Consider the following 14,153-nt stretch of genomic DNA (forward strand, 5'->3'; position numbering starts at 1 on the left):
AGGTTCAAGCAATTCTCGTGCCTTAGCCTCCCGGGTAGCTGGGACTACAGGCACACGCCACCACACCCAGCTAAATTTTTGTATTTTTCAGTAGAGACGAAATCTCATTATATTGCCCAGGCTGGTCTTGAACTCTTGCCTCAAGTGATCCACCCACCTCAGCTTCCCAAAGTGTTGGGATTATAATGGGCATAAACTGTAAGCTACCACACCCAGCTGGCATTCTACTTTTTAAAAAAAGAATCTTCCTGAGAGTTCTCTAACAATAAGAGAATGGTTGAGTAAGTGAACATGAAAAAGCAGATAGCCCATGGCCCAGGGATTCATATGTACATTTTGTTTTCTGTTTTTTTTTTTTTTTTTTTGAGACAGAGTCTTGCTCTGTCACCCAGGCTGGAGTGCAATGGCACGGTCTCAGCTCACTGTAACCTCTGTCTCCTGGGTTCAAATGATTCTCCTGCCTCAGCCTTCCGAGTAGCTGGGATTACAGGCACCTACCACCAATGCCCAGCTAATTTTTGTATTTTTAGTAGAAATGGGTTTCACCATGTTGGCCAGGCTGGTCTCTAACTCCTCACCTCGTGATCTGCCCACCTCAGCCTCCCAAAGCGCTGGGATTACAGGCATGAGCCACCATGCCCAGCCTCATATGTACATTTTAATTCATTTACCTATAAATCTCTATTATACATTAAGATATTTTATTAATGAAATTGCAGAATTCATGCAGTCTTAATGAAAAGTAGGATGTATGATTTACTTTTTAGGCTTTATAAAAGAGAAAATGAAATACAGCTAAATTTGCTAAAAGGTCTGTTTACAGTAAATATTACATCTTGAGAACACTGGAGAAAATGTGATACTGATTGATTCACCAAGATTGAGTGTTATACAACAAACAATGTCACTATTCACTAGTCCACTTGAATTCTTCTATTATGGAACTTTTAGAAAGTAAACAACAAAACAAAACAAAAATAATGCTTTCAGATAATGAATTCTAAGTCAATCTAAAATGAGTAGGAAATTTTGATGAAAAGGTTAAAAATAAAACAATGTACAGACAAGAGGGAGATCTAAAACAACCACCAAAATACTCAGCATATTTACATTAGCTAAGGAATCAGTGCTACAGGTTATAATATCTTTTAAAATTGTCTAACTGCCTCCAATCTGTAAGTACCACCCTGATTACATATCAAACCAAAAAAAAATGCCCTATTACCCTAAAATTAAAGAGCAGTTTTATTCACTCATATTATCTACTTGCTCATATAATCAACAATTATTTACTGAATAACTACCATAAATAAGGGCAACTAATAAGTATTTACTAAATCCTAAATGTGCTAAATGCTTTACAAGGATTATTCCATTTCGTCCTTAGCATCCTATGAGGCAGTTACTATTATATTCTCCATTTTACTAGCAATAATAGAGGTACATTTCTCAAAGTCATGTGGCTTATAGGAGAAGCCATCTGGCATTTACTATTACTATACTCAATTGTGGCACGCATTGTGTAATTCAATTTACTCTTTTCACTATTACTTATTAGAAAAGAATTTACCTTTAACACTTTTTGCCCTAAATTAAAACCAAACATAAATAATTTAGCGTCCCCCACCCTTTTTTTTGAGATGGAGTTTTGCTCTTGTTGCCCAGGCTGGAGTGCAATGGCATGATCTCCGCTCACTGCAACCTCCGCCTCCTGGGTTCAAGCGAATCCCCGTCTCAGCCACCTGAGTAGCTGGGACTACAGGTGCCTGCCACCATACCCGGCTAATATTAGTAGAGATGGGTTTCACTATGTTGGCCAGGCTGGTCTTGAACTTCTGACCTCAGATGATCTTCCTGCCTCGGCCTTCTAAAGTTCTGGGATTACAGCCATGAGCCACCGCACCTGGCCTAGTGTCTTCTTTTAAAAATAATATTTTGTTGGTTTTAAATAAATTATCAGAAAAAGCTGACCCTATTGAGATTAGAATTCCAAAGAAAAGGAGACAACCAAGTATAAGTCAAAATACATATGTTTCCTGTTAGAAAAAGAAAACTCCTATGTAACAATTTTAATTAGATAGTTCCTGCATTGTCTAGAATAGGTAGAAACCCATCAATGGAAATCTGCCTGCCTGATCACCTATGGAGAAAGCAGGAAATCCTGTAAGTTTTTAAAACACTGCCTAATCACAAGAATAAAGCAGACATATCAATACAGCAAGAGAAGTGCTACATACATGCTCATGTCACATGATGTATGTATATACCTACACACGAAACACAGCCAAAGATCAAACTTTTGGCCAATCTACCTTGCCAAGGGTTCGTTATATAGAACACAGTTCCTTAAGCAGGGATCCAATTAATCAAAAAATGAAGGTTGGGCAAATTATTAACATTTTACCTAGCTAAAATAATTATACACTATGAAAATGTCTAACAATCAAAAATCAGACAATGGTGACTAAGGAATCTGGAAAAGCATTTAGTGAGGAGCCACATTATTTTTTGTACTTTGCATGTACAAATTTTTAAAATATATTTTAAATAAATCAAAAAAAGGTAAAAAATATTTTCCCAAATTTTTTGGTCTCTTAAAATACACTAAAATTTGCTAACAAAGTTCTTAAAATTAGTGACCTGACACGAAGAGAAAATAACATAACACTTTTTTAATTTGCTAATCCAATATGAGATAAACTTTCCTTTGTTGCCCACCAACAAACTGACAATTTATAAATCACAAATAGTGACTATTTAGGTAAAATTTCATTTTTCTACCAGGAAAATTTTACACTTATTTTCCATTTTAAAAAACATAAATGCTAATAATAACTACTTAATAATAGTATTAAAGCTAAAAATATTTTTTAAACTACAATAGTTATTTATCTGAAGTTCACCCTAAATCAAAACTAATGTATATCTCCAGGTTGTCATTAAAGCCTTCTCTCTGTGTTACGAAAGAATAGTATATTTAAGTAAAAAAATTAAACACTTGATATTTAGTTTATTAAAAAAAGAGAGAGGCAAGATTTTGCACTATTATCCTTAAAACTTGAGCTATCTGTCTTTAGTTACTATTTCTCAATTGCTTAACTTAAAATATGGGAATATGCATGTCTCAACTCTCTATTGCAATTGAAATAATATTTTGAAATTTTGCCAGGTGTGGTGGCTCACACCTGTAATCTTAGCACCTTCTGGGAGGCCAATGCAGGTGGATCACGAGGTCAGGAGTTCAAGAACACCTGACCAACGTGGTGAAACCCCATCTCTACTAAAAATACAAAAATTAGCTGGGTGTAGTTGGTGAACACCTGTAATCCCAGCTACTTAGGAGGCTGAGGCAGGAGAATCACTTGAACCCAAGAAGCGGAGGTTGCAGTGAGCAGAGACTGTGCCACTGCACTCCAGCCTGGGCAACAGAGTGAGACTCTGCCTCAAAAAAATAAAAAAGAAATTTTAAGTTGTTCTGATTATTAAAATATATGCACTGCTGGAAGATTTTGGTAATTTAAATTATACTCCCTTATAAATTAGTTTTTTATGATGATAATTTATCCACAAACATAGAAAATGAGACTTTAAGGGGAATAGCAAAGTTCTGTCTCCCATCATACCTGGCAAATGAACAACTTAAATTGTTAATGTCTGTAAGCTGCTTTTTTTTTTTTTTTTTTTTTTTTTACCACTGTGCCCCTATCAACTAGATAGTGCCTGGTGTAGAAGAGGCATTAAATAACTGTTGAATTTATTTACTGCACAGATTGGTAATTTTTAAGAATTCAGACACACATTTTAACTATTACCTACTTAAAAAAAACCTTATAGCCAAAAATTTAAGATTTTTAAGTTATATGAATAATTCCAGCTGTTTTTACTGACCAACCCATCTTAAAGATGTACCAAAGCAAGTTTTATAAGGAATAAACAGATCAACTTTAGAAATAAATTAATTGCTAAAACATGTATCTGTGTTCAGTGGGAATACATTTGGTTTTCTCTAAGATCAGCAAAGTAGCCTGATATAAAAAATTATGTTGATGCTTCTCATTATGACAATTATTAACTAAATAATGAGCAAGGAGGCAACGGAAAAAGGTTAAATGGATATTGTAAAATATATCTACCAAACTCATACAATTTACTATCTTAAATATTAGAATATAATTTTAAAGGCAACTTAATCATTCTTGAATTTACATTAAGTTTTAAGAGAACTTTACTTACTTGTTTGCACCTAAAAAGTAACTACCTCGATGCCCTTGTCCATATTCCAGTTGTAGATCCTAATAGTACAAAATAAAATATTTAATACACTAGTAGTATATCACACATCATGATATATTAATATATATTTTTAAAAGACAAGCTCCAGACCCCTCAAATAAATCTGTATTGCTCTATGTTCTTAAAAAGAAGGATTTCACGAGTTCATAGTCCTGATTTAAGTATTTTATTATGTAAGTGTTTTTCTTGGAATTTCCATATGCAAGTTTCATTTTTGGTTACTGTTACTTTAATTAACTTTTGTAGAAATCAGTTTTTAGAAAGAAAAAAGCTCAAATAAGGTATTTATTCTCAAGTTATAATGAAGCAAAAATGTTCAAAGAGAATAAGCAACAAAAACCTTGGTTTCCTTTGTATATGGTATCTAAAATAATTATGTATATATACACATTCACATATTTCTACTGCTGTTTCATGTAGGTAATAATTTTTTAAAGATACAAATTGGGTGCTATTTAAAAAGTAAATTATATATATGAACTTGTATAATATTATAAATTGTATTGAAGGACTTTTAATAATTTTTTTAGAATGTAAAAGCAAAACTTCAAACTAGTATTAAGGTAGTTCCTCAACTATTTAAACACTTTCCGACTTAATGCTGGGGTTATAGAGTATTAAGAATTAACATTTAAAAGGATGAACAGTATACACGCTCAACTCAAATGCCTTCTTGAGAAAAAGAAATGTGCTTTCCAACAACCATGAAAAGTTTAAAGTTGACTTTTGTACCCCTTTTAAGGAGCCACTGTAATCTATGCACTGTTTTAACCATAAAGGGGGAATATCCGACATTTTGAAAATGAATCTTATTTACATTAGAATATAGAGTATTTAAAGTGCTTTTTATTTTTACAAGATATTCTGAGATTCACGATCAGGGCTTAACACAAAAGTCACCTTGGAGCAGCAGCCTTCCAACACTGCCAGGGAAGATTATCTGCAGCCTTCTCCAAGTCTCCACAGCATTTAACACACAGATCTCCTCTAGCACTTATACTGCATTTTAATCTATTTACATGTTTGTAAAACTAAGCTCCTCAAACAATTGGAAATGATCAAATCTATCTTCTTTCCTTACAGCCTGTGGTCTAGCATGGTCCCTAGCACACACTGACTGCACCATAAATAAATGTTGATTCAAATGTCAATGGTTTATTTTCCCATAAATAAAACTTCAGCCTCTTTGAGATACACAAAGCTGATCCTAAATCACAAAAAATACTAAGCCTACAAATATAAGGATTTTAAGCAATAAAGCACTTTAAAATTTAAATATTCCAAGACCTGTCAAAAAAAAATCTGATGAAAATTAAAATCAAAATCCGGTTTTCGACAAGACTCAAATTTTGTCTTCTTTAACATTTGTGTTCTTCCGTGCATACTAAGTACTCTTACCAGTGTCAGAAAAGATAACACATCATAAACAAAAAAGATTAGCTGACTGTCACACTGGTATCACATGAAATTCTAATGAAAAAGGATATCCATACTCTTTAATTTATAATGATATATCTTAACAGGATAAAATCACTGTAATCACAAAACTGCACAATTTAAGTGGTTATGACTTTACTACTGAATCCTTAAACTGCAGTACTCAGTAAAGAGAAGTCCTAAATAAATACAAAATTTGTTTTCTTCAGTTATAGACAACTGGGCCCTCTGCCAGACCAGCTACGTTTTTAGCCAATATAATCTCTTAAGCCTTTAATCAAACGACAGCTTCCAAAAGCACACATTATGTAGAGTGGCCATAGCTTCTGTTATATATAAACACAGACGTGTCATAAGAATTTTCAGCTCATCTGATACATGACAAGTAAAAGATTGATAATAATGATTAAAAATAAAGAAAATAAACTGAGATCAGCAGTATATTTAGAAAGGTAAGAAAAGTATCTAAAATAACTAAAGTAATATAGTAATTGAAAATTGAGCATAGGCTCATATACAGAATAACATTCAGGCCAGGAGAGAAGCTGTAGATAGATCCAAGTCCGATGAGTAAATGTGTCATGCCCTGAGTCTTACCAGGAAAGCTGAAATTCAAAGGGGCTCATTCTTTAACAATTTCTTCTCCCTAAACTATGTTACAGCAACTATGGAACAAAAACAATGTACTAGGAATACTATAAGTAAAATATTAATTTAAATCCTTCTAAAAAGTGCCTAATCTCATTTAGTACAACCAATGTTTACCAAGCACGTATTATCTGACAGGAATTCAGATAGAAAATCGGATAAGGAAAATGAGAAGGAAATAAAAAAAGGACAAAAGTGAAACCAAAGCAAAGTTAGTAGCTAGCTATCTACATGTTTTTGGGGCACTCTAAGAAAGACTCATCTAAAATGCTTTTCAAAAAGGATTTGGAAGTTACTCCATATCAGAAAAATTCTACTAAAATAATGCTTGGAAAAGCACTCAAAATAACCCAAGACGATGGTATCCTATGGCCATTCTTCATAAGCTAAACAAGAAACACTTGAGTATGCCAGCGTAAAAAAAGTTAGTAGTGTCAATCAGGCATCGACTTGTTAATGAATAACAGTGTTCACACAGTAGAGTCAAATAAGTAACAGGAGCTGAAAACATGCACTAATCTAGTACAGATTAAAAGTTCAAGATTGTTATCCTAGCCCAATTAAAATATCTTTTTGGGTTGCGAAAAGTCCTAATTTCAGTGGTTCATTTTAATAAATGGGAGACCATTTCTAAATTTCAGATGGAATTTCTAAGAAACGAAGTGTGAGAAAGAACTGAAAATGAACAAAGGATGTAACATGGAACACTGGAAAAACAAAGCATATGATCAAGAACATCTTATTGTAGTTAAAAAAAAAAATCCCCTTGGGAGATTTAAGTCTATACCTGATGAGAAAGCAGCAGGAAGTCAATAGAATTGATACAGTTGGCTACAAAAACACAAAAGAAAAAAATACTTGAGCAATATATCTTAACCAAGAAAAAGAGAGGAGAAATTTTTTCCACCAAAAATGAGAAAATTATGGCACAAATAAGGTTGTTAGAGAGATATCTTGTAATGCAGTAGTTGATTTATAGAAATAGAGAGGGGTTGAATCCAGGATAATTCAAATTTTTTTTATTTCTTAAAAAGTCAGAAAAAGAAGTAGAGTCAGAATATTAACTGATCAAGCAGGATTCTAATAAAAGCAGATTAAGGAGCCTAAAAATTGAATAATATGACTTTTGTACTGCAGGCTCAGAAATGAGTATGGGCAGGTGAGGTATACTATACAATTCTTTAGAGCAATGATTATGTTATTTATTTATGCCCCTCCATGGCCATTAACATAAGAGTGTTTGTTTTTGAGGAGGTGTCTCGCTCTGTTGCCCAGGTTGGAGTGCAGTGGTGAGATCTCGGCTCACTGTAACCTCCGACTTCCAGGTTCAAGTGGTTCTCCCGCCTTAGCCTTCCAAGTAGCTGGGATTGCAGATATAAACCACCAGGCCCAGCTAATTTTTGTATTTTTAATAGAGATGGGGTTTTGCCATGCTGGCCAGGCTGGTCTCGAACTCCTGACCTCAAGTGATCCGCCTGCCTCGGCGTTTGAAAGTGTCGGGATTGTAGGTGTGAGCCACCTTGCCTGGCCAACATAGTGTTTTATACAGCATTAACTTTCAATTTTTTTTATTGGTATATGGGCTTAAATAGCCAGTAAAACTATGCATATTAGAAAAAAATAGCATCAGTTAAGATGGATATGTAATACAATCTTTTAACCTGAAGAAAGCATTTTGCAGATCAGATAAACCAATTTTTATGGTTTTGGGCAAACTCTTTTAATTACCAACTTATAGTGAGTTTTTGTTTTAAACCAGACACCTTTCAAAAATTCTCATACCAACTGCCAATCCTAAAAAATCAAGCCCTAGTCTTCTGGCTTCATATATTAATTACCTAATTTTTCTTTTCTTTTTTTTTAAGAGAGCACTTTTGGATAGCAATAAAAGTTGAAAGACAACATTCTAAATTCACTTACAAAATCATAAAACAAATACAGTTGGCATTTAAATCAACCAGAAATCATGGATTATATGGAATGTTTATGCAGCAAGATCTTTAAAGCGGTAAATGTTTTTTACTGGTTCCAAAGGGATTTAGTGTTTTTACCTTGGTGCCAACTGCCAGATAAGATAAGCACTAGACATTTTGGATTCCTCAGGCTTTAATGGTCAGCCATAAGCATTTGTTAGAGACAAAATCTTGTTCATAGGGCCAAAATTTTAGAATTGATAAAATTAGACTACGGAAATAACTATGGCTACTTCATACCCATTAGGATAGCTATTATCAAAAGTAAAAAACAAAACAAAACAGAGAACAACAACAAGTGCTGATGAGGATGTGGAGAAAGTAGAACTCATGTGCATCGCTGGTGGGAATGTAAAATGTTGCAGCTGCTGTGAAAAATAGTATGACAGTTTCTCAAAAAATTAAAGATAGAATTAACAGCAAGTCCACTTCTAGTTACATATCAAAAGAACTGAAAGCAGGAACTCAAACAGGTATTTGTATATCCATGTTCATAGCAGCATTAGTCACAGTAGCCAAAAGGTATAAGCAACTCACTGTCTGTCAGTGGATGAATATATAAACGAGATGTGTATTTACATGCAATGGAGTATTATTCAGCCTTAAAAAGTAAATTCTGACACATGATGCGACATGGAGGAACCCTGAAGATATTATGAAATTATGCTAAATAAAGTGAGTCAGTCACAAAAGAACAAATATGCTATGATTCCCCTTATACAAGATACCTAGAGTCAAATTCATAGTCAGAAAACAGAATGTTCACTGCCAGGGGCTGCAGGGGAGATGGAATGGGGAGTTATTGTTCAATGGGTATAGAGTTTCAGTTTGGGAAGATGAAATCATTCTGAAGATGGATAGTGGTGACAGTTGCATAACAAACAATGTGAATGTACATAATGCCACTGGACTGTAGATGTAAAAAAAATGTTAAAATGGTAAATTTGGTAATGTGTATTTTACCACAGTAAAAAACAAACAAAAATAACCATGGGACATAGATATTTATTTTAAAATGTGGAGAGGGGAGCCCAGTATTACTTTAAAAATATATACTGATGATGTTTGGTAGAGGCAATATACCACAGTGGTTTAGGTTTGAATTCCTGAGCCAGGCTGCTTAGAAATCCCAGCTCTGCTATTCTTAGCTAAGGAATAACGAATTTCAGCTTCTTTGCACTTTAAATCACCTCATTTGTAAAACAAAAATAAGTTAATATATTTAAAGTGCTTAGAATAATGCCTGGTATATAAAAACCTCTAGATAAATGTTGGCTTTTGTTACCATCAGGAGTGAGCTTTAAGGTTGATTTTATAAATTGTACACTCTGACAAATATTTCATTCATCCCTCTTCTACCACAACTATCCTAACAGTCCCTAAATCCCTCCACTGTCACAAGACCCCCTGTCAACTGCTCTCCTGTACCACAAGAAACTCCTGATTACAGGGCAGGGAGCGGGGATGAAGGTGGGAGCAGTTCCAGGCAACAAAGCCATAATACGGTAATTTATTCAAGTTACTAGGCTAGTTTCACAAGTGGTACCGAAAAGAGTATTTGTAATTTTAAAGTATTATGTTTCCAGACATGTTATCTTTTCTACATGGAGGATATTAATAAACACTAGAGTCAATTAAAAATTTTGATTGTGTTGTCTTTAGTTCTGTAATAAATTTCACTAATTGTCATTCTAGCCTATATGTCTAATTCTGAAAACATTTTCAATCCAGAAATCACCAATTATGTTTTCTTCAGACATGTTATCTCACGTGGCCCCTATGGGTTAATTCTCAATCCCCACATGTTCTGTTTCTTTAGGCCATCCCTCTTTCTTTTGAGACACTCCATTTACTGGCTCTCCTAGCTTTTCAACTGCTTCTTCCCTACCTCCAACGTTGGTTCCACCTGACTGTTAAACATAGGCATCAACCACTTTTTTTTTTCACTCTTTCTTCAAATCTAATAATGGGGAACAGATGCAATTTCACGGCTTCATCTTATCACTTCCTCTTTGATAATTTAAATCTACTTTTTAAAATGAATCTCAGATTAGTATAATAATTTCAAAATCCCAGCTCTTTGCCTGACATCCCTCAAACCTGTGGTCTATGTTGGCAATTATTTGCAATTCCCATGAAACATAGCCAGCATCTGTTCTTTCTCTTCCAGAAAAATCTACCATGTTCCTACGCAATACTGACTTTTAGTCTCAGTTCCTCCTAGAAGCCAGACAGGCCACATGAGCCCCAAAGTTCTTCTTCTTCTCTCATCTCTATAGCACCTACTGTATGTTAGCTTCCCCTCATCAATGCTTGCCACCTGGCAAAATTTTGGTAAGTCATTATATATTTTGTTGCATGGGTAAGAGTTGAGATGTGTAAGTATATTCTGTCCAAGAGGACAGCAACCTTCCTGAAGAAGGGAAATTATGTCTAAAATCTCTTTTATATTTTACAAATGTCAGAGGTCCTAGATTAAAAAATTTACAGAAAGAATCATTTAAGCCAACCAAAATTGAAAGATGTATGTTACCAAGGTAAAGAGGAAGGAAAGAGAAGGAAAAGTCCATTTAAAAGGCAGAACAGTAGAATCTCATAGAGTAAATATGGGGGTAACTTGGGGCTCTCGCCAACCACAGTAGCAGAAACAACTATTTACTTAATAAAAACTATTAACAGTATTATTTAACATTGAATAGCAACAATTTCTCATTTTTTCTTATGTAATTGCAAGATAGTATTTATAACTTCAGGAATACTTTATAATCTAAATTTTGTCCTAAGGAAACTACAAATGATAGTAATGCTGAAAAATTAAAACTTCATCTAAGAATGATTTTCTTGTTAATTCAGGAACAAATTATCTTTAAAAATTATACATGTACCATATATTATATGAATATATGTGTGTACCATATGATATATGAACATTATATATGTAATATATATGAATATGTATACCATAGAACATATGAATAGTTTACATATAAATGTGGATGGGTGGTTTCTAGTTCATTTAAACAAGTTACATCTTTAAACCAGACATTTTTACAGGGAAATGTCATTTCTTTAAAAAAAAAAAAAAAAAAAAACCCTAATATTTGAGTGACAAAGTTAAAAATTAACATTTTTCATAAAAAAGACAAACGTTTATTACTACAGCATTATATCTGAGTAGACATATTTATGTAACTTGTTATGGGAAAAAAATGTCTCAATTCTTAATATGTGTAAGTTTGCTAAATGATAGCAACTTATAAAACAATGCTTAAATTGGACAAAATGTTTGATCTTAAAAAAAAAAAAAACAATTAAGACTAAAACAATGCCGACAAAGAAAATCAGAAGATGAGAAATACCAGATTAGATCTTGCAGTGTAGTATATTTCTTCTGAACTGTCCAAAAAACCATCAGTGTCGGGCTGTTTAGCAGAGACCAAGAAACCCAAGTTATTTATGCTTAGACTAAAAGCCACAAATTCACAAAGGGAAACTTTCACAAAGGAAGTAAGTCCTGCTAATATAATTTTATTAAGGCAAATGGAAAGTCAAACTGTATTAGGCAGCTTATAAAAAAGCAACATTGCAACAACTTTGCTCTAAAATGCAGTTATTAAATTAGTACAGAATTTAAATACAGGCAATGCCAACTTACAAAGAGAAACAAAAAATAAACTCAAACTGCCTTAACAAAACACAATTAGCATTTATAAATATCATGACTACTTTTTCTTAATTTTTTCCATCCCTCTTCATAAATGTCAGGTTTTGGTATTACAGTATGATCACTTTAAGACTTTTTCTTTAACTTTCTATTCCTCCACACTGGTACATTGAATTAGAGGAACTATAAGATAAAGGCTAATGACACCCTTCGTATGCTTCAGTCAAGTGAGCTAAAATAAACATTACATTTAAGAAGCTCCTACTTCAATCCTTAGTACTTATTAACAGTTACTTTCTTATCGTTATTAAACAGCAAATAATAAAATGAAACAGACATCATATGAAACTCTGGCAAAATAATTTCTTTAGAATTAATTTTGCATTTTCTAATGTCTCTTTTTTTATTGTTCTATAGAATATTAACATCTCAAATAGCTGCAAAGTATTTTGCTTTTACAACTCAATCTAATATATTATCATTTATCTGGAAAGGAGTATCTAAAACAACAAAAGAATCATGCAAAGTATATTCATAAAGTTGTAGCAAGTCTTAAATGAATGACAAACTTCATTTACTATGTATGCCTCATCTTCCTAAGTTTTAGTACTCTAAAGAGATATGACTTTAATTTTGGAAACCGTGGCATTTATCCTAAAGATACATATTTTAAAAAGCTCCTCAAAAACAGAAAAAAAAGTAAAAAAAATAATTTAAAAGCCAGCATTAAAAACATTTAATCAGAGAATGTTAAAACTAGAAAGTTTCTCTTAAAATAATTTTGAAAATATTCAGCAACACAGATTTATTTATTATGAATTTGAGAATTACTTACCTTTTTGTTTACCACAATTTAAAAGAAAAATTTTATTTTATGTTTTTAGAAACAAGGTCTCACACTTTTGCCCAGGCTGGAGTACAGTGGCTTTTATCATAGCTCACTGTAACCTTGAATTCCTGGGCTCAAGGGATCCTCCTGCCCTAGCCTCCCCAGTAGCTAGGACTACAAGTATACACCGCCATGCTCAGCTGAGTTTAAAAATCTTTTTGTAGAGACAGGGTCTTACTATGTTGACCAAGCTGGGACCTCGAATGTTTTTGAAAATACTAACAACTAGCTTTTTCAGTCAGTACTAACATATCACACAGAGACAAATCAAAACATTTATTTCAGTGTTAACATTCTAAGGCTACACTACTTACAAGTTCATGATGTGGTTCTGTCTCCTTTCTTAAAGGTGGATCAAATTTCACTTGGCCAACTAAAAAAAAATTCCAGGATCTGTTTTTATATTCTTAATGATATAATAATTTAAAAAGTTATTCCACAGTAAAAGACATTTAATGTTACCATCAACCATACACTGACCTCCAAAGATTTTTGTTTTCAGTTTTCAAAACTGATACTAATAATTGTAAATATTCATGGTGGTACATATGATATTTTGATACATGCATATAGTGTGTAATGATTGAAACATAGTAAATAGGATATCCATTACATTAAACATTTATCATTTCTTTGTGTTGGGAACATTACAAATTGAACTATTTTCAAATATATAATAAATGATTGTTAATTATAATTTCTCTACTCTGCTACTGAATAGAATGTATTCCTTCTATTTAACTTTTGTACCCATGAAACAACCTCTCTCCATCCACCTATCTTACCCTTCCCTGCCTCTGGTAACCATCATTCTACTTCTACCTCCATGAGATCAACTATTTTAGCTCCCACCTATGAGAGAGAACATGAGATATTTGTCTTTCCACGCCTGGTCGCTTTAACATTAATGTCCTCCAGTTCCCTCCATGTTGTTGCAAATGACAGGATTTCATTGTTTTTTTTATAACTGAATAATATTTTGATATGTATATATACTACATTTCCTTTATTTATTCATCTGTTGATGGACATATAGGTTGATTCTCTATCCTGGGTATTGGGGTTTTGCTTTTTTATGTGTTTTTTTGACACGGAGTCTCATTCTTTTGCCCAGGCTAGAGTACAATGGCACGCTCTTGGCTCACCGCAACCTCCTCCTCCTGGGTTAAAGCGATTCTCCTGCCTCAGCCTCCCAAGTAGCTAGGACTATAGGCGCATGCCACCACACCTGGCTAATTTTTTTTTTTTT

At 33.3% G+C, this 14,153-nt stretch overlaps 1 protein-coding gene across 3 annotated transcripts in view; it reads right to left on the reverse strand.

Moving 5' to 3' along the window:
- The window catches only part of MAP4K3 (mitogen-activated protein kinase kinase kinase kinase 3), a 189,149-nt gene that overhangs the window by 48,961 nt on the left and 126,035 nt on the right, over positions 1–14,153 (reverse strand). For 2 of the 3 annotated variants that reach the window (XM_017532582.2, XM_037740015.1), the window contains 3 exons: positions 13,219–13,277; positions 11,711–11,773; positions 4,234–4,292 (listed from right to left, as the gene is read on the reverse strand). In XM_017532582.2, the coding sequence (XP_017388071.1) occupies positions 4,234–4,292; positions 11,711–11,773; positions 13,219–13,277 (181 nt within the window). The remainder of the gene's footprint in view (positions 1–4,233; positions 4,293–11,710; positions 11,774–13,218; positions 13,278–14,153) is intronic. The other variant, XM_017532583.2, reaches the window with a different exon arrangement.

The sequence above is a fragment of the Cebus imitator genome, unplaced genomic scaffold (genome assembly GCF_001604975.1).
Source record: "Cebus imitator isolate Cc_AM_T3 unplaced genomic scaffold, Cebus_imitator-1.0 Scaffold77, whole genome shotgun sequence".
Classification (NCBI taxonomy): Eukaryota; Metazoa; Chordata; class Mammalia; order Primates; family Cebidae; genus Cebus; species Cebus imitator.